We start from the raw sequence: 20523 nt of genomic DNA, 5'->3' as shown, positions 1-20523 counted from the left end.
AGTAGTCCCCCTCCCTTGTAGTGCCCCCCAGTAGTGATCTCCCCCTTGTAGTGCCCCACCTTGTAGTGCCCCCAGTAGTGGTTTCCCCCCTTGTAGTGCCCCCCCAGTAGACACACGTAATAAAAAAAATAAATAAACACTTACCTGAATCCCCGCTCCCGACGCCACCATCCGCCCCTCCATCTGTCCTCCCAGGCCGGCCCGCTCTGCATTATGGGAGAGACGTCATGACGTCTCTCCCATTACCCACTGCAGTAGCCGGAAGATGGAGCGGCTCCGGCAGTGGGTGCAGCAGCAGTCAGTGAGAGTCTGATAGACTCTCATTGGCAGCTACTTAAAACAAACACACAGCTGCCGGCGCCATCGGCTGTGTGTTTGTCAGTCACTGTGTAGCGCTGACCGAACTCCGTCCGGTCAGCGCTACACGCGTGGTGCAGGCAGCTGTGTCACAGAGACAAAGACTGCCCGCGGCCAGCATGGCGCTGCGGCCCGTCCAAGCCCGCCTCTGCCCGGCATACAGTTACTCTGCCAGGTCCAAAACCAAAAGAGAAGGGATAACAAAAGTGATCACTTCACTTTTTACTCTGTGCTGGAATGCCTATTGTTTTATTATTTTTATATGTAGCAGGGATAGTTAATTTCTTGTTGTTACAATATACGATGTATAAGAAATTATCGGGGCTAAAATGCGATTGTACTGTACATAAATATGCCCTTCAGTCATTAAGGTTTATTTTCAAAAGTAAACAAGTTGGTACTTGCAGTGATAATGCCTTTAGTCACTGTGCATCTATGCCTGTATCTGATTATATAGGTCCATATAGAGATTGATGCTGATGGAAAGTGACTACTAGGCTGCAAAGATGTGCTCCATCTGATGTGTATGGCTGGGGGAGTATCTCACCGAATCATTTTCTGAATTATGGTCAAAAAAGCTACAGCAAGGACGATTTGCCGGCATATGAATTCCCATCTCTGCCTCCAATGCTGCAGATTATAGCGGATGTGCTCCTTGCCCACTAGAACAATCGTCTGGAAATGTTGTATTTAGAACAGTGGTTCCCAAACTTTTTTGAATCATGGCGCCCTAGTGCATCAGTATTGTTTTCACGGCACCCCTTAGCCAATTTATGTTATTTACAAATTCAGAAACAAATGTAGTAAAGTAGTAAAGTGAAGTAAATTGTGCTTACCTGTCATCCTTAGATTTAGTTATGTGGTGGTGGACAGGTTTGCACATCTGTTTGTCCACATATTTACATTACATTGACCATAAAGAATTTGATTTGGTGCTGGACCACCAACCTGAGGCACCCCTGCAAGTGTCCTGAGGCACCTCGGGGTGCCGCAGCGCACAGTTTGGGAACTACTGAGTTAGAAAATAGACCTTCATATAATTTTTGGAAACACGTGCATCTTATTTTACCAAGAGAAATGAAGCACTGCTAGGCATATAGAGCTACATAACAGAGATATTGATGATATTGACAAGCTTTCTGCCAAGTATTTTACCTCTGACAGGAAGTCTGGTTGATCACACAGGTCCTCTATGTAATGTAGGAGGTCGGCCTCCTCTGATGTTATAGCCTGTGGCAACATTTCTTTGGTTGTAGCATTTGGAAGATTGCTTGATCTGGATGGGTCAACAGCAAAGATTGGCCGCAGCATCTTATTGCCACACATAATTATGGGTGGGACAGTGAAGCTGTTGGGAACAGCCATAATGACCTTGAAATAATAATAATAAGTTGTTACTGTATTTACATCAAAATTATAACAGTAAAATCAGAAGTTGTTTATATAGTAACATCAATATATACAGCATTTTTTTTAAATAAATCCAGCAAGCTATCTTTTTGCAAATGATGACAAAGATTTCTAGGAAGCTTGGTATTAATATTATGATAAACAAAGCTTAAAACTCACCTGTCCTCGCACTCGTATATATATATATATATATATATATATATATATATATATTATATACACTAAAAGGTTTTTCTAAATGCTGATGTCTACTCTGAGCGTGAAACTCAGGTAGGGAAGGAGACCATATACAAGAGTCTGCTCACCTCGAAGCTCAACAGATAAGAGCAGTGTGAATATCACATGTATTGTGATGCGTTATGCTTTAGAACACGGTCAAAAGGAAACAGCTTAGCAGCCTATTGTGACCAGTACATCAGTTACTGGTCACTTTCCATGGGGTATCCTCTCCTCTATACTAATCAATAGACTATAGCTTATGCCACGCTAGTTGTAGACCTTTTCTCTGGGCTAAAGTCTCATGGTCTCCATTACTTTGGTCTTCTAGGCCACAGTTTGGAATGTTATATGCAACAATACAGCACAGACGGTGTAATGGTTAGCGTTACTGCCTCACAGCACTGAGGTCGTGGGTTCGATTCCCACCACGGCCCTACCTGTGCGGAGTTTGTATATTCTCCCTGTGCTTGCGTGGGGATACGCACACTCCAAAAATATACTGGTAGGTTAATTGGCTCCCAACACAAATTAACCCTAGTGTGTGTATGTGTGTGCGCAAGTGATAGGGAATATAGATTGTAAGCTCCACTGGGGCAAATATTCTCTGTAAAGCGCTGCGGAATATGTGCGCGCTATATAAATAAATAAATAACAATACATTACTAGTCTGGCTGTAGAGAAAGAGGAAGTGCTTTTTACAAGTACAAGCATCCTCTGGCAGCCATGGGTACGCTGGGACTTGTAGTTCTACAAGTACCAGCATTCCCCATCATTTTAGGTAGACATAAAAGTAATTTATTTTCCTATGACTGTAAATATCTGAGCTGATAATGGTCTGAGCATGCACATTCTCACTGTACATAAGGCCCATAGTGTATTCACATTTCCTTCTAAGTCATTTTGTGGTGTACTTACAGCTGAACTATTGTTGTAGTACATGGTCCTTCCTACTCTTCCTTCAGTGGGTGCAGGCATAAGATTGTTACCAAAGTGTTGTTCTATAAGTGATTTGGTCATATGCTGATTTGTATGTAAGTCATTGCTCTGAGGCTGCATTTACCAGGTGAGTGAGGACCCATGGCCACAGGGTGTAAAACCTTTTCCTGCAAAGAAATAGAAACAAATATATAGATAAATGACCAATATGTAGGACATAAGACACATTGCTTATATGTATAAAAACTCATTAATGTGCCAAAGTGAAGGATTTATAGTTATGATACAATGGAGCAGGGGTGTAGTGTTTGCACTCGACTATAACATGTTGTGCTAAAGTAGAGTAACTGTGAGACCATTATAATAAGCAAAAGCTTTGATCCCATACATGGAGTAACGCTAAAGGAATTATATACAGTACTACATACACATCCTAATTAGTCCATGTTGTCAGTCCTATAACCTTAGCCGGCTTCCTCACTGACTCATTCCACAACTGTCATATGACCCCCCGGAAAGGCAGGCAAGTCTCCCGGCTGCCGCCTGCCCCCCCCGACTACTACAAGAAACTACTGCAGCGGGGGGCCCAATGACGCGATTCGCGCTGAATCGCGTCATCTTGGCTCCGCCCTCTGCTTCACAATGCCAATATTTTCGGCATTGTGAAGAGGGGGCGGAACCACGATGACGCGATCGCGTGGCACCGTCCCTGGCTCCGCCCCCAAAACCACGTAATTTCCCAGCCACTCCCCCTGCTGTGCGCAGACATTCAGTTCCCTCCCGGAAGGAGGGAGCTGAATGTCGGCAAGTATGATGTACACTAATGCAATCGCACCTGAGATCTCTTAGGGATCGCAATTGTGAAAATATGCTAATGTCTTCCATAGCTTACCCCAGCATATTGCTGACTTCTCATATCCATCCAATGGCGTAACAACAGCATAAACATCGGGAACATGGACGCAGACCTGTCTCAAGCACTGCATCTCTCCTGTCATGCTGAGAGCTCTCATGCTGCGAAGGAGATTTCAATGGCTACTTTATGCACACCCCTGAAATTAGTTTTAACGGTCCCGACATGCCTACATTTACCTAGCCACCCCGTTACCTGCCCACAATGCTGACTACTTGCCACTCCCTTCGCTAGTGAATCCTCTGTGCGAGCGTAATCATAAATTAATCGCTGTACATGCGCAGTACGGGTTTTACACATGCACAATGGCTGAAAATCGCTCATTCTGCATAAATATCGACATTGCGTAAATTCTGAATTAGGCCCATAGTACTCTCTGTGTTTCCCTGTTACATTCAAGTTTACTAATGTGATTAGCCGCACTAACCTAATGGGTTGTGCTCTGACATAAAAGCCAATAAGAATATTTTATTTACTTCTTCAAAAAAAAAATGTCATTTTATATTATAACTGAAACAGATACAAATAAATTAAAAATAGATGAAAAAAAAATATTCTTCATCAGGAGAAATAAAGTGATTGTGAGGTAAATTTAACAAATAGCTGTAATATTATTATTATTATTATTATTATTATTATTATTATTATTATTAATTTGAGAAAATTCTACAGCAGTGCTGCATTTTTCCTGTTCCCTTCCATATCTATCTATCTATCTATCTATCTATCTATCTATCTATCTATCTATCTATCTATCTATCTATCTATCTATCTGTCTTTTCTTCCTCATGGCTCCACGCAAATGGGTTTTCAGGCCGTTTGCATAGTAGTCACCATTAATTATCTGTCCATGGGGAACCCAGTGCTGTAGGATCATACAATGCGCATTAAAGAACAGCAGAATAATGACATTACACGCCGAAGGAATCACACGTTTGTTTTTGGGCAGAGGTGAATACACGTGTTTCTATACACTGGAATGTTGTTTGGATTCCGGATCATAGTGACGAATACACAATTAGTCACACGTCACAATCGATGTCAGGAAATCGGGTATACTCTGACATTTGAGCGGTGTTCTTACACAATTCAACTCGTCGTCGTATCTGCTCTTCTGTGAGATCTCTGGGTGATTTCTGGGTACCCACCTGGCACACACACATTGCATTTTCAGTTCCTTTGTCACAATATGCTGTTCAAATGAGATGCCAAGTGAAGCTGAAAGTTTGCGGAAAGTTAACCTTCTGTCATTTTGCAACATCTCCGCAGCTTTGGCAATGTTGACATCCCCTAGCACATAGACTTGTTGCCTGAAGGAGCTGATTGGTTGGTACTTTATCTCCATCTGCTTTATCTCTCTCCAAGGCTTAGTACATAGACCCCATAGTGCATTATCTGTTTAAAAATAAAGACATTTTAATGATTGACCATTTTGTTCAATTTACACTTGTTACTCCTCTACCTATTGTAGCAAGTGTCCTCTGCACCTCTTACATTCTAAGCTTGATTGGGCAGGGCCATGTTTACCTTCTTTTCATGTCATTGCATATTATTTGTTTTTATCATAATCCCTACAATGTACCGCACTACGTGCTCTGTTTACAAATAAACAAAGAAACTATTATATGCTCACCTCAGCAGCATATATACTAAAATTGGAACATTAAATAAACAATTATAATAAAGTTTGATACAGGTGGGTTGGGGAAGTACTTTCCCCTTTGAATGGAACACTGGTTACATCACTTACTTTAGGTTACATCTACCCTCACATCCTTCCCAATTTTATTCAGCTAACTTCCCAAAATGTATTCAGCAAATGTTAACAGATTTTCGGAAGTGGAAGCACCTCCATATTTCCTATTTAAGATGCTGCCATTTGTTTAAAATGATTAATTACCCCATCTTCTCTATCCCATTCAGATGCTTCCCTTTGTACTCAACAAAAAAAAAAACCAACGCACTATAACCACAGCCCTTAGTATTATTATTATCCTTTATTTATATGGTGCCACAAAGGTTCCGCAGCGCCTTACACAGTACATAAATGAGCACACAAGAAAAACAGTTAATAGTAATACAAAACAATGCAGGACAAGGACATGGTTTATAAACATTGCTGCACAACAGAAGCAGCAGGGCCTCAGCAACCAAATGTTGGGTGCCAATTAGGGATTTAGGAGTAAATGACACTATAAGTAGGGATAGGAGAAGCACATGAGGGACAAGGGACCTGCTCGTGAGAGCTTACATTCTAAAGGGGAGGGGCAGACAGACAGGGGCGACACAGATATGGTAGATAGTGAGGAAGGAGCATGGAGCAGTGGGTTAGGATTAGAGATGAGCGGTTCGGATTCTGTGGAATCCGAACCGCTCCGAATATTGGGGATCCGAGTTCACCCGAACGCTGTTCGGGTGTTCCCCGCCTGACCCAGATCCCCGTTCGAGGCTGAGCCGCAGCTCCCTGATGTCGGATTCTCTCATCAGGGCTCCTCTAGTGTAGGGCAGACCGCTGTGATAGCAGTCTGCCCTACACAGATCAAACACACAGCCGCCAGCGGCAGCTGTGTGTTTGTATTAGCAGCCAATGAGAGTCAGGCAGACTCTCATTGGCTGCTGTACGGAGGGAGCCGGTTGGAGCTCACTCATGAGCTCCATCTTCCGGCTCCCTCCTCAGTGCGTGACAGCAGAGCAGAGCGGACGGCGGCGGGAGCGGGGATTCAGGTAAGTTTTATTTTTTTTATGCGTGTGTAAGGGGGCATTAATGGGGGGTATACTACTACTGGGGGCCTGGTAGTGGGGGGCATATTACTACTGGGGGCCTGGTAGTGGGGGGCATATTACTACTGGGGGCCTGCTAAGTGGGGGCACTACTACTACTGGGGGCCTGCTAGAAGGGGCATATTACTACTGGGGGCCTGCTAGTGGGGGGCATATTACTACTGGGGGCCTGCTAAGGGGAAGCATACTACTATTGGGGGCCTGCTAATAGGGGCACTACTACTACTGGGGGCCTGCTAATAGGGGCACTACTACTACTGGGGGCCTGCTAATAGGGGCACTACTACTACTGGGGGCCTGCTAATGGGGGCATACTACTACTGGGGGCCTGATAAGGGGGGGCATACTACTACTGGGGGCCTGATAAGGAGGGCATACTACTACTGGCGGCCTGCTAAGGCGGGGCACTACTACTACTGGAGGCCTGCTAATGGGGGGCATACTACTACTGGGGGCACTGCATAGGGGGCCCCACTACTAAGGGGACTGCATAGGGGACACCACTGCTGGGGGCATTGTATAAGTGGCACTACTACTGTGGGCATTGTATAAGGGGCATTACTACTGTGGGCTTTGTGTATAAGGGTCACTACTCTGGGCATTGTGTGAAAGGGGCACTACTGTGGGCATTGTTTAAAAGGGGCACTGCTGTGTGTCGTAACATAAATAAGAGACACTACTTTATGGTGCAATGTCAATCAGAGACACTATGTGTGGTGTAATGTGAATAAGATTGTGCACTGTGACTCCTAGGGCCGTAGCCCACTGTGTATACAAGTACTGTGATTCTGCTGGCCGTACCCCACTGGGTGGGTGCACTACTTTTCATTTCTGCCACTGCTGTGTGGCAATGTGTCATAGATGTGCTTTAAATTGTGGTGTCGCTTGGTAACCAGTCAGCTCACTGCAACCTTTGGCCAATAATGTTGAAAACAATATTATAAGCTGTGGGGTGGTCTAAATTGACTGGAAATTAATGTTATTGAGGTTAATGATACTCTAGGAAGAAAAATAGGACCAATTTACGTGATTTTAGCTTTTTTTGCCAATTTTTGTAAAAAAAATCCAAATCCAAAGCCAGTCACCGCAGTTTGGCAAATCCAAATCCAAATCCGGACGACGAATTAAAACCAAATCCAAATCCGGCAAAAATGGTCCGGCGCACATCCTTAGTTCTGCGGAATGTGTGTGTTTAAGATGACCCGATGTTATGTCAAAAAAGTACTTAATTATTCTATCTCTATGACAGAAAATAGATTTTGTTTATGTGTTATTTATTTGAGAAATGTACAAAATAAAGCTGTAGCACTTTCATTTTTGTGTGTTGCATTTTAGCATCTAAATACATCCTTCTAAAAATGCAGCTATATGGGACTGTCCTGCCATCCTAATAGTGAATACTTTAGTCCCAGCTACTGGGTGCTATGCCATGCTCCTGTGAGTGGGTGCATCTCACATGCTAGACCCACCCACAAACTGGTGCAGCCATGCCCAATTCTGGGCTAATAAACTTGCATATTTCACTCTTTAAACTGCAGCAGCACCCAGCGCTTGTGGGGTGTTATACTCCCATATCAAAAGGACTATTATCGCTAAGCACAGCATTGGATAGGTGGAGGAGACACTTTTCTTCACAGTGCTATTGGTACTTTATTGCCTGGTCCAGGATCATGTCAGCTAATTAATGGTTGTAACCTTGTGTGACTGCCAAAAGCTGCAGGACATTGGTCTTGGTTCCTATCTCGCTGGTAAACTGTGTGGCTCAGTGATAGCGCTCTACGGGAATGGGTGACTATAGCCCTACTAGAGAGCATATTGTTTAATAGGTTTTTTGAGCGGTGAACTCTCTCACTGGTATTTGTGATTATTTTAATTTGTTAGCAACTCGTCCTTGTATTATTCTACACCAGCAGACCATAGACCATTTTCCCACACAGCCTAAGAAGGTGCTCATCAGAATGACACTGAATATCATTTCTGCCACATTTATGCATAGTTTTAAATAATAGAAATTAGGTTTTTATAAATATATGATTATTCACCTCATATGGGAAATAAGCTAAAAGCCATACACAATCTACAAACATAAAATACTCACTGGTACATTGGCCCTAAAAAAACTTATTGTATTAGCGTTGATATCGAGATAGAATATGCTCACAAGATTAAAAATATAAATTTGATTATCTAAACATTAACCAGATCCAGATGCAGATGTTCATCTAAAAAACTTTCCTCCACTGCACCATCTCCGAGTGCCAGGAGACAGCAGCTAGCTGACAATTCATCACACAAAGAGCAAAATGGGGGAGGCTATCCAACGTGTTTCATCTCAGCGACTTCATCACCTCTGATACATATACTGATCTCAGATTTGTCAGCTAGCTGCTGTCCCCTGGGGCCCAGGGTTTGTGCAGTGGAGGGACTTTTTTTGAATGACCATCAGTAGTAGTATCTGGTGGATGTCCAGATAAGCAAATTTATGTTTTCAATCTTGTTAACAAATTTTACATTAACGTCAAAATAAAACAATAAAAGGACATTTTTAAGGGTAATGCATCAGTGAGCACTTCCTGCTTGTAGATTGTGGGCCTGATACAGGATTCATGGATGGATTTGCAGAGCAGTACACAGGGGCTGTGTATATCTGCAGGCTTGCCTACCCTCCCGATTTGGTTCGGAGCCTCCCGAATATCAGGTGCTGCTCCCGACCCCCTGGAAAGGCAGGCAAGCCTCGGGGCTGCCGCCTGCCCCAACTGCTACAAGAAACCTCCGCAGCGGGGGGCCCGATGACGCGATTTGCGCTAAATCGCGTCATCGTGGCTCCGCCCCCTGCTTCACAATGCTAATATTTTTGGCATTGTGAAGAGGGGGCGGAGCCATGATGACGCAATCACATGGTTCCGCCCCCGGCCATGCCCCCCACTTTGCGCAGACATTCAGCTCCATCCCTCCCGGAAGGAGGGAGCTGCATGTCGGCAAGTATTCATATCCGACCATCTCAGATGCAAATGCAGAAGGAGGTGTCAGACACCTCCTTGCTGCATTTGCAATCCCAGCACTGCAACCGATGTCACAGTCTGGGATCACCAGCGGAACCATCGATGGTCGTGATGGTAGCTCCTCTGGTCAAGGTTGCAGGAGCTAAAGTTTCCCGCAGCCTGGACAGTGCCTGGGTACGCAAGAGGCCAAGAATCTGTGTCTGCCGACGCAGACCCTGGCCTCGTCCCTATCGGAAAATGGAGGCAACATGCCTCCGTTTCTGGGAACGGCGAGCAGGCACACCCCAGCATTTCATGCTGTGGCATGGGGCATCTGCGCGCGAGATCGCAGGACCCGTTTTGCACATGTGTACAATGGGTCCCGCACAGGTGCTGACCCCTAACCATCGGAGATGTGCATTCATCCTCCGATGAACGTACATCTCTGAATCAGGCCCTGTGTACGGCTTTCACTCACATTTCCCATCTGTGGTGTAAAGTCAGATTGTCGGAATGAACATATACTGTATTTAGAGAAGCCAGATGTCTATGAGTTGGAAAGAAGCAAAATGTTGGGGTAAACCAGGGTTGCCGACATTATGGCTGCCCGTTCCGGGAGGAAGCAGCCAGATCAGCATTGTAGGGGGGGGGCGTGACCAGTATAGGGGTCATGACCGGCCGGCTTTGTGGGCGGAGTGGGGGTGTGGTCACACGATCACATAATTTTGGAAGCACCCCCGCTACACAATGCCGAGATTACCGGTATTGTGAAGCAGGGGACGGGGCCAAAATGACGTAATTCAGTGTGAATCGCATCATCGGCCACCCCCACTGCGGTGTTTTCTCTTATAACCGTGGGGGGGCGGAGGGGTCGGCAGCCGCCGGGAGGCTTGCCTGCCTTTTCCGGGGGCAGGGGGCGGCACCCGATATTCGGGAGGCTTCTGGCCGAATCAGGAGGGTAGGCAAGTATGGAGCAAACTATACTCAGTGGCATACTGATGTACTGCACTATGAGTGCTTCCTTATTCTTGTTTTCATATCTATATATTATATCTATATCTAGCAGGCTTGTATTTCTCCAGTTGTTCACCTAGATGATTGTAACTACACAGAGGTACCCTCATGCAGCAGGTGTAGCAAGGAGAGACAGCAGCAGATAGTTTGTTATATCTGCCGTGGTCCCTCCATTTCTGACCACAAATGCAAGTAGGATTTTCCAAGCATGATATTAGCCTATAGTTGCTTACCTTTGCTGTCTCTTCCCCAGGAGAAGCCCTGGAAGGAGAGGCAGGTGGGTGGAGTTAGGCCCTGACGACTCTCATCATTAAGCCCCACCCCCTCATGGTAAAATGACCACAATTGGCTTAAATTTAAACATCGGGTGGAGCCAAACACCACAAATTGCATCATTAAGCCCCGCCCCCCTGCACGGACACCCACGATCACAGTGGAAATTCTCTTAATTCTGCCCACTTAAGTGGGCAGAATGCGGGACAAATACCTACCCTTCCGGGGGTGCGGGGGGGGGTTACCCGAAAAATCGGGAGCCTCTCACGAAAACCGGGAGGGTAGGCATGTATGTATTAGCCCATAGTAGTCAATGGGCCTCTTTTTCTCAAACTTTAACAGAGAGGGATCCTACGGATGCATTGGGTATGACTGGTCGACAGCCATCATGTCACCATGAGAATGTCAGGATCAAATGGCCGTTGTCTCAGCGCTTCTCCAGCCTTTAGTCCGAAGATGTGTGGGAAGCAGACAGAGATCTGCAATATTCGTTGCAGCTATTTTGAGGTTCTATTATCCTATTCATTCCTGCATTTCTTTTCTTTTTTTATCTCAAAATATTTTATTTTTTGCTTTTAGTATTTTTTGTTCTTATTTTAATTGCAATTATTTTATGCTTTAAGGTTGAAGTAATTAACACTTAAATAAATTGTATTTTTTTATAGGAACAACCTAGCACTCTAGAACACAGGTTCTCAAACTCTGTCCTCAGGACCCCCAACAGTGCATGTTTTCCAACTCTCCTCTGTGGTGGCGAGAACTGTTTTGGTGGCGTCTGCGCAGGCAGCTGTTTCACAGTGACATAGTCTGTCTGAGACTGCTGAAGATTTTTTAATTTGTATGTCGCTGGCGCAGCTGAGTCAAGGCACCGTACTTGGCCGTGTAACTAGGGCATAGTTACCGCCGTCCCTGTATCCAAGGCTGGATTACATATGAGAATCGGTGAGCATATATCATATTGAGTGTATGTTTTTGGAGTCACAGTGTACACAAAATTTTTTCCTCTTTGTTCGGCAAAATAACCCACAAATCTTGAGACTAAAGGTTGGAGAAGTGCTGGAAACCCACCACCCACTTGATCCCACTAGTTGGAGCTGCATACACCTAACCTCTGTTGGACATATATAATTGGTGCAAGTTATCTTCAGTTCTTATTGACATGAGAATGTCAACACGCAGCATGTCTACATGGATATGTCGACCTGATAAATTGTCAACAAATGGTCCCTTGTGGTCTAGGGGAGTCTTACCTTGTCCCAGCAGCTGCAGCGACTTCCTCTGGGTCCTGTAATCACGTGAGGATCAGTTTCGGTGTCGATGTCTTTGCAGCGGCATTCCATTGAGTATTTTCCCCACTATTCCTAATCCCTACTGCTACCCTCCCCTCTCCATCTAACCCTAATCTCCTCCCACAGCCTAACCCTGCTGGCATCCTCACTGTCAACATTTCACATGACAACAGTTCAGATGTCCACATGGTTAATGTCAGCTTTCTGAAAGGATACCCTGCGGATCCCTCACTGTCTTCCACACTGACGCATGCCAATGCCGATCCAGAAAACAAGTTTATAGCGGTAGCTATTACTTTGCACCTAGGCAATAGCTGGAACAGAGCTTTTCAGCTTTGATAAATGCATTTTCATGACCGCAATGTGAGTTGGGGCAAAATTTTATTACCAAAACCTCATTTTATATGCAGCTGTTGGTAAATGAACCCTAGTGTTATGCAAGTAATAGGAAAGTTTCTTAGCCAGAGAGAGCCTAAAGCATTTCAAGATTAAAATTATATATAAATATATTTATATTAAAGGCCGAGGTACGCTTGTGGCATGCCTCTATGGTAATTTTTTATCTAGACAACAAAACAATTACAATATCTACTAGAATTAATGAACCTAAAGAAGTACTAATACTTTACATTTCAAAGTTTCAATACCACTCACCACATTGCTTTTTTAATGATATTTAACAACTTCCTAAACATAGACGTGGAGGTATTGAATATTTACAGAATCTATCCCTGTGGTCTTACACTCCAGCCACTGCTGGCCTTAATAATGTATTCAAATTATAGGTTTGTTAATTGACTTTTTAGTTTGGGTACTGCTGTAATGAATTAAACTTTGTTAAAAAAAAAAAAATTAAACAGAAGATGAAATAATATGCCACTATGTGCCAATGTTATTTCCTAATTGTGTGATTACTTTTTTGTAAGGTAATCTGCAATTAGATGTATTTTCTTTTCTGTAAGGATACTTATGTCAATAACAAATGTCGGGCAATAAATAAACCTTAGTACAAATATGGGAGTGATCAGTGTATTGATGAATCCTTTCAACCATGGTTGCATTTTGCTTGCAAATTGGATGGTGCACCTATATTGATATTCAGGTAACTACTCACTTCACCAGCCCTGGTGATCCTCGGTGATGTTGAATGACGTAAGTTGTGAAATCTTTTATCGACACCTGTATCTCTCAAATTAAAGAGCTTAAATTGTCCTGCTGGTCATCAGGACCACCTTTCCTTTGAACATTCCACCCCTAATGGCGGGCAGACCTTGCTTTACCCAGATTTTGATGTGTCTATAGTTCCTACCCATGTCTGAAGTCATAACTCTTACTCATACATGCACATTAGTGGATAGGTAGCTAATAACCCTTGTACACCAGAGCTAAAACCCAGGTTATTTCAGGGTAGCTCCTTGGTGTAAAAGAGGACAGGGTTGGATTCCCAGGTCGAGTGACCCGGCAATCCAACCCAGGTAACCTGCAGGGTTTAACACGGGAATGACCCGTGAAACCCTGCAATGTAAACGGCACGATCCGGGTCACGATGACCTGAGCGCGCCGCATGCCGGCAAATCAGTGGCACTTGGAGATGTCATCTACAATCGCCCACTTCCACGCCTGAAGAGCTGAGTCACTGCAGACCAGTATGAATGGCGCCAACTTGGGAATATTCTGGGTCTGATCCAGTTTGGAACCCTGTTCCAAGCTCTGGGTCAGACCCAGAATTTAGGTAGAATTGTAATTATGCATACTGGCAATCCATACTAATTTTGGGGCTATATATTAAAATATTAATGGGAATTTTACAGTGCTGTTAACATTTGGATGATTTGTGTCTGAGAAGTATACATATGTTGTGTATTGCATTATACAATCAATAACCATTTTAATTTCAAATAAATGTGTGCAATTGTTGTATTGAATTATAAATCACAATCCTGTAGAACTATTTTTTCCTACCCTTTTTCTTTTTACGCCAACAATATGTATACAATATTGTCTGTCAAATAAAAATATATTTAGCATATATATATTATTTGCTTTTTAGTTTTTCAATACATGTAATTACAGCTTAACTGAATGGATAACAAGTTTGTTATTTATAACCCCAGCCACCAATGAGTTTCTATCTTGCATGGTATGGTCAATCAAAGGTGTATTGAAGGCACACATTATTTAAAGTGCACTGGGTGTTAAATTATTATATTTTAATCACTACACTATTAGTTTTTATTTGTATTTTAAAAGATCTGCATTGGATGACCTATATACACAGAGGGCACTTATGGGGAAATTTAATTAGCACCAGTAATTTACCACGGATTAAAAAAAAAAAAGTGGTAGCCTCAGGTTTTAACACCCTTTTTCTCACCTGATAAATTACTGTATTAAATGTGCGTTAACCCATAGAACACGGAATAAGTTCTCAGACGTGTCCGTAAACAGGCTAATTAATGCAATTTCTTTTCGAGCTTTCTGAGACCCTGCGGGCTGCCTTCGGCTCAAATCGAAAAGCCCTGCCGCTTCACTTAGCCTGCAGTAAATTACTGCAGCTAATTGAATTCCCCCCTTAGAGTGGGACTTCACCTGAATGTAAGAATCATCAATGTTAATTTATAGTCAGCGCCGAGATGAATTTACCGATTTGATGTTTCATAGGAGCATAGAAAGTCTGTATAATTAGTTTATATTCATATATGTATATATGAATAGCGAAAACCAATTGTTAATATTTCTCTACCAATATCTAATGATTTACCAGACCAGTCTGTGTACACATATACAGAATTCCTGCACATGGAAATATATGTGGGCTCACACACAATTGGCATCAATGATCACCTTCAGAAAGAGGATTGTATGCACAAGACTAGATTGCAATTGGAGACTTATTGCTCTGATATTAATATATTTAAGGTAAGACTAAAAATATAAGGGAGACATCTTTAAGAGGCATTAAAAAGGTACAGCATTAATTGTAACTAGGACAGGGAATAGAAATGATAGACAGTACAGCTATGTTATATTTGTGGTCCTTTCTGTACCTTGTAACAGTGCTGTTAAACATACCCCATGTAACTAGGTCATGACCCGTAATTGTATTGTTATATTGTATTCCGTCCATCAATAAGATTAACTTGAGATAACTGGATGGGTATAAAAAAGGTACAGTTGGAAAAGAAACCAAAGAAATGCAAATATTGAAAACCGCTACTGTTGTACAAGCACACTTAAAAAAAAAATAAAAAAAAATCTGTAAGCATATATGTTTGTAAACTAGAGCTGGGAATATACAGCAGACGATCAGGTACGCTATACAGACTTACCGGTCGGCCACTCGAAGTGTGTTCATTTGAATTCGCACACCCAGTTGAGCTGTCGGTGACCGGTGGAACCGGCAGCAAGTGTACGGGCAATCAGCTAACCGCCTGTACCCACAGCCAGAGGCACAAATACATCGTCCATCTGCTGTGCTGCAGAGCAGATGCTATATGTCTGCTAACGACATCGTCCAGACATATTGGGGGTACACACCCGCCAAAGCGCTCGCAATATATAGGCAGTTTGATTGAACAGCCGATATATCACCCAGTGCGTACCTAGCTTTTAGATGGGAAATGTTTGGCCGCTATATCACCCAGTGTGTACCTTGGAAATGTTTGCATCCTCTGAAAGAAAGTGTTATAGATAAGTAACATTAGTATAACTTAAACTGAGATTTATATGAGAAAGGGGTGGATAAGGTGCACTTAGTTTGGTGAAAGGATTACAGCCTTATCTGTGCTTGTGTACCCAGACTTTATTTTGACGCATCTGGGTCAATTCAATTAGGTTAAGGTCGTTCATTTCGGCACAGTGTACAGGCAATGTGCAGTGCACACAAATCCTATACATACAATAGGTTTACATCATGCATTTTTCCTGCACACCTCTCAGAAGCTGGAAGGTAATATTAATGTGCCGTGGCCAACTTTCAACAATGCATCCACCGCACATCACTTCTAGTTCAATTCTGCTGGGTATTTTAGCAATAAACTAATTAGAATAAATTTTTACGGGTTCGATATGGGATCCCACCGGTCAGAATCTCGACACCATTAAGTACACTAACCCTAACCTACACCCTAAGTGCCCAACTCTAACCCCCGATACTTACCTTAGGGATGCTGGTGGTCGGGATTCTGGAGCTGGGATCCCAAAACTGTCGGGATTCCAGTGCCGGTATTTAGACAGTCGGCACCCCACATGCCGGTATGCTGACTACGTCCCCATTTTTATAACATTTATGTCCCTAAACCATGGCCAATATAAAACAGTAACACTAACTGATCACTTCTACATGAATGAAGCAGCTTAGCCACTATTTAGCAACACATGCTTATGAATACACATACATTTCTCCCAGGGCTAACAGCAACATGTCCTGTTTGAATGGTTCTGTCCGAGAGCCTGGCCCAGATATGTGCTCTACAGTTAACACCTCTCTATTTTGGCTGTCGAATTGAGCAAACTTGGAAACAATTTCCGGTGTGTCACCATTACCAATGCTTGTGGAGTGAGGGTGAGTAGTCCATTACCTAACACAAAAATGCATCACATATTAATAACTCGCCACTAGAAGCGATCAATGTTACATGAGCTTGTGGGTAGACACTAGAGTTGGGATCAATAACCATTGCTTATTGGATTGTAAGGGTAATAACCAGATGTAAAGTATTAGGTGACCAGATTGTAAATGTTGGTAATGTCAGACAGCGCGGTGCTATGAACGTCGTATACTGGGAGAAAGAAACCACTCACAGTAGTGTATAGTAGAACAAACTTTTATTTACCTGAAACCATGGTGTCTGGAGGATGCTTATGTCAGTACAAACTGAACTTATTTACAATTGTCTAAAGGCCAAACATGCGTTTGCAGTAACTGACATTGTTCTCTTGTAACAGACGCATCACAATATATTGTATTGCACCAAACGGTCATCTGTTTTAGAATTTAATAAGTTACATTATTACAGTGCAAAATTACATTTGCACACTTAAAACAAGTTTAAACAAAAAAAAAAAACTACTAAAGTTATGAAATGGTGACCAGGCGATTTACATTTTAAACATTCAACATCTGTACCTTTTGAATGAGTTTATAAATAGAACAAGTGCATATTGTACATAGCTGTTTATAAAGGAATGATACAATACAGACATTTGGCTACTTACAACTGAGCATGCAGTACGATGATATTGTACATGAACTAATGACATCTTACATGGCAAAACAGAAACTTCGCTGCTTAGATTTGGTTCCCAGTTCATTTGATGCTAGAGGGGCCAAATATTACGTAGGCTTTAGGGTGTCCCTCAAACAGCAAAAGGACTAACATTTAAAACTAGCTAATACATCTTCGCTGTGCACGGAATAATCATCCACGGAATCTTCCAAATTGTTCTGCTGCCGCTTTATTTTTTTTAGCACATTTCTGAAGCTAGACCGGTCTTTTCTCACCCCCCTCATTTATTTTGATCACTGCCTCTAAACACACACACACATGCACACAACAAAGCAACCTGACATCTTTGCACAATTGTTTAAGGGGATTACTCCAGTTCTGAAAAGGAAAGAAGAAATAGGACATCAGTTGGTGGAAGTCTGTAGGATGCACAGGGGTTGCAGTAATACACAGGACCTGAACAATTCTTGCTTAACCTAGGACAGAGGTTCCCTAACCCGGTCCTCAAGGCACCCTAACAGTCCAGGTTAAGAATATCCATGGTTGAGCACAGATGGTTAAATCAAAAGACTGAGGTACATAGTCACACCTGTGTCCAAGCATGGTAATCCTTAAAACCTGGACCGTTAGGGTGCCTTGAGGACAGAGTGTGAGAACCTCTGGCCAAGGACTAATATCTAGAAGCTTAAAGACACATTTACACTATTTTGTCTAATCATACTAAGCATGTTTATTTCATGGGGGCACAATATACATAAATTGGGTTACTGGATACCTAATAGGTAAGGGAGGACACTTCTCCTTTAAAAAGGAAATGATACTTAAAATTTTGAAACCTGAAGAATAATATTGCAAATCCAGGTACAAGAAGAAGTGTCATACAACTCGATAAAGTTGGTCCTACCTGTTCTATGATTAAAATACAAAAATCGGGAAAATATGGTCATTATGATATTAAATGCAAGACATCTTTGAAAACGCAGACTATTGCAATAAGGACTTATACACTCCTACAATGTATAGTGTGTACAATATAGTTACACATTATTTTACAATATGGACATAAAGGTCAATTCAAGCATCTATACATCTTTTCCAGATGTGTTACCAGGGTGAAGCTGAAGCCATATGGATTACTCCAGTGGTTCTTAAACTCGGTCCTCAGGACCCCACGCAGTACACGTTTTCCAGGTCACCCAGCAGGTACACAGGTGTATTCGTTACTCACCGACACATTTTAAAGATCCACAGGTGGAGCTAATTATTTCACCTGTGATTCTGTTAGGACCCCAAACAGTGCATATTTTCTAGGTCTCCTGAGGACAGAGTTTGGGAACCTGTGGATTACTCCATTCTGAAGACACCACTGTTGAGATGAACATGTGTCAAAAGAAATAATCCAGCCGACATGATTTTACCAGTCCTGGATTTAGGCAAAACCCAATTGTAATCCTATAGGAATAACTAAAACTTTGGCCCTGGCAATGCAGAGTGACTTCTTTGGAACTACTCATGGTAATCTTAATACTGCAGCATCATGCTATCCTAAAAATACAATTCTGTATCACAAGGGTTAACATTCAGGTGCATAGTGAATTTAAAACAGCAAACATATTCATTAGTGTGTGGGTGAAAAGTGTGTTAATTTCCCCCAAGTACCAGAAGAAGAGGTGAAGTGTTAAGAGCAAATAGGTCATGTGTCACACGTTTCATCATTAGATTATAATGTGCCAGCTATGTATTTAATGACCTGTCAGTTTTAACTAATTCTTGATATTCCTTAAACATGAAAACTGCTAGGTCAGAATATACTCAGTTATATACTGTATGCAGGTTTCTCTAGGCTAGAATCATAAAACAAAGGTCACACAAATTAATGCGTGGGAGGGTTGGTGATTTGAAAGGTGAAGTACTGAACACAGATTTAAGTTTCATTTGACAACAATGGCAGGAGAGCAGATACAGGAGTCTATATTGTGGATCAGACAGCATTACTGATTAAAAAAATAAATAAGACTTAGTTGCTTAAGTTAATATTTGTCATTTGAGTACATCATGCATAAATGGTAAGACTAGTGGGTATACAGTATGTACTAAGGTGCAGATTTTTGAAAGTGCTGTTACCTATAGCAACCAAATCTAGCACCTTCTAGAAGTCAATGGCTAGAATCTGTTTGGTTGCCATGGGCAACATCTCCACTTCTAGGGGTATATTTACTAAAGTGCAAGTTTTTAGACATCAGTTCACTAAAATCAGATTGATATTTAACTCTAAAAAGTTTGAGTACCTGCTGGCATTTTAAAATCAGGCAATGGAGACGATGATCCCATGCAGCGCTATGAGACAGGGACCGGCGTATCGGACACTGGATTGCCCAGTGTGTACATACCGACCTGTCGGCAAGGGGAGGGGGGGGGGTTCGCAGGAGGCATTGCTGGGTACACACATCATTAAGTGTGTACCCAGCTTTAGATGTGAGGAAATAGTTTATTTACCTAAATAGATGCAAACTTGCAACACATAGCAACTAATTAGCGATGAGCCTTTATTGGTTTATTACAAAATAGACTCAAAAGGGACCCACGCATTTATCCACATTTGCCAACAGAACGATCGATGGCCGCCTATTCTATTGGCAGAACGGGGAATCAAGGCACTGAAGGCCCACATAGCCGACTAGTTGTCCTGTGTTATTGCAATGAGTGTTTGTAACCATTGGTAAAACAAACCTCAGTATACTTTGGGAGATAGACTTCAAGAGAATTTCATTTATTTTGAATTCTGGCATTTGAACTGAACTTTCCCCCTCTTTTCTAGTGATCTTTAGTCATTCTTTAGTAATGCAGGACATATGTAATATCAACGACAGAATGACTGGATTGTGTAGTCTTTGCATGGAACAAACAAAAAAACAATCCCAATCGTCCCCAGGTAAGTACTAACTAACCTAACCTACCCCCCTAACCCTCCCTTAGGGGTGCTTAACCCTAATCCCCCCCTCTAAGTGCCGAAACCTAACCCCCCTTCCCCGCTGCCTAAACCCAAGTCCCCCGGGTGGTGCCTAACCCCTAACCGCCCCCTTCCCCTAACCCTCCCGGGGGGGGTGCCCAAGTCCCCCCGG

The 20523-nt window shown here is 42.6% G+C and overlaps 1 protein-coding gene across 2 annotated transcripts in view; it reads right to left on the bottom strand.

The window, feature by feature from the left end:
• Positions 1-16983: 16983 nt before the first annotated feature.
• Positions 16984-20523, bottom strand: part of ATP2A2 (ATPase sarcoplasmic/endoplasmic reticulum Ca2+ transporting 2) — a 48131-nt gene continuing 44591 nt past the window's right edge. For both annotated transcript variants that reach the window (XR_015869951.1, XM_088449195.1), the window contains exon 21: positions 16984-17779. Coding sequence is in view for 1 of the 2 variants with exons in the window: in XM_088449195.1 (XP_088305321.1) it covers positions 17769-17779 (11 nt within the window). In the remaining variant the exon portion in view is untranslated. The remainder of the gene's footprint in view (positions 17780-20523) is intronic.

The sequence above is a fragment of the Taudactylus pleione genome, unplaced genomic scaffold, assembly GCF_031769625.1.
Source record: "Taudactylus pleione unplaced genomic scaffold, aTauple2 ptg000479l, whole genome shotgun sequence".
NCBI classification, from domain to species: domain Eukaryota; kingdom Metazoa; phylum Chordata; class Amphibia; order Anura; family Myobatrachidae; genus Taudactylus; species Taudactylus pleione.
Note: the sequence above shows the minus strand (reverse complement) of the source record. Positions and strands in the feature narration are given on the sequence as shown.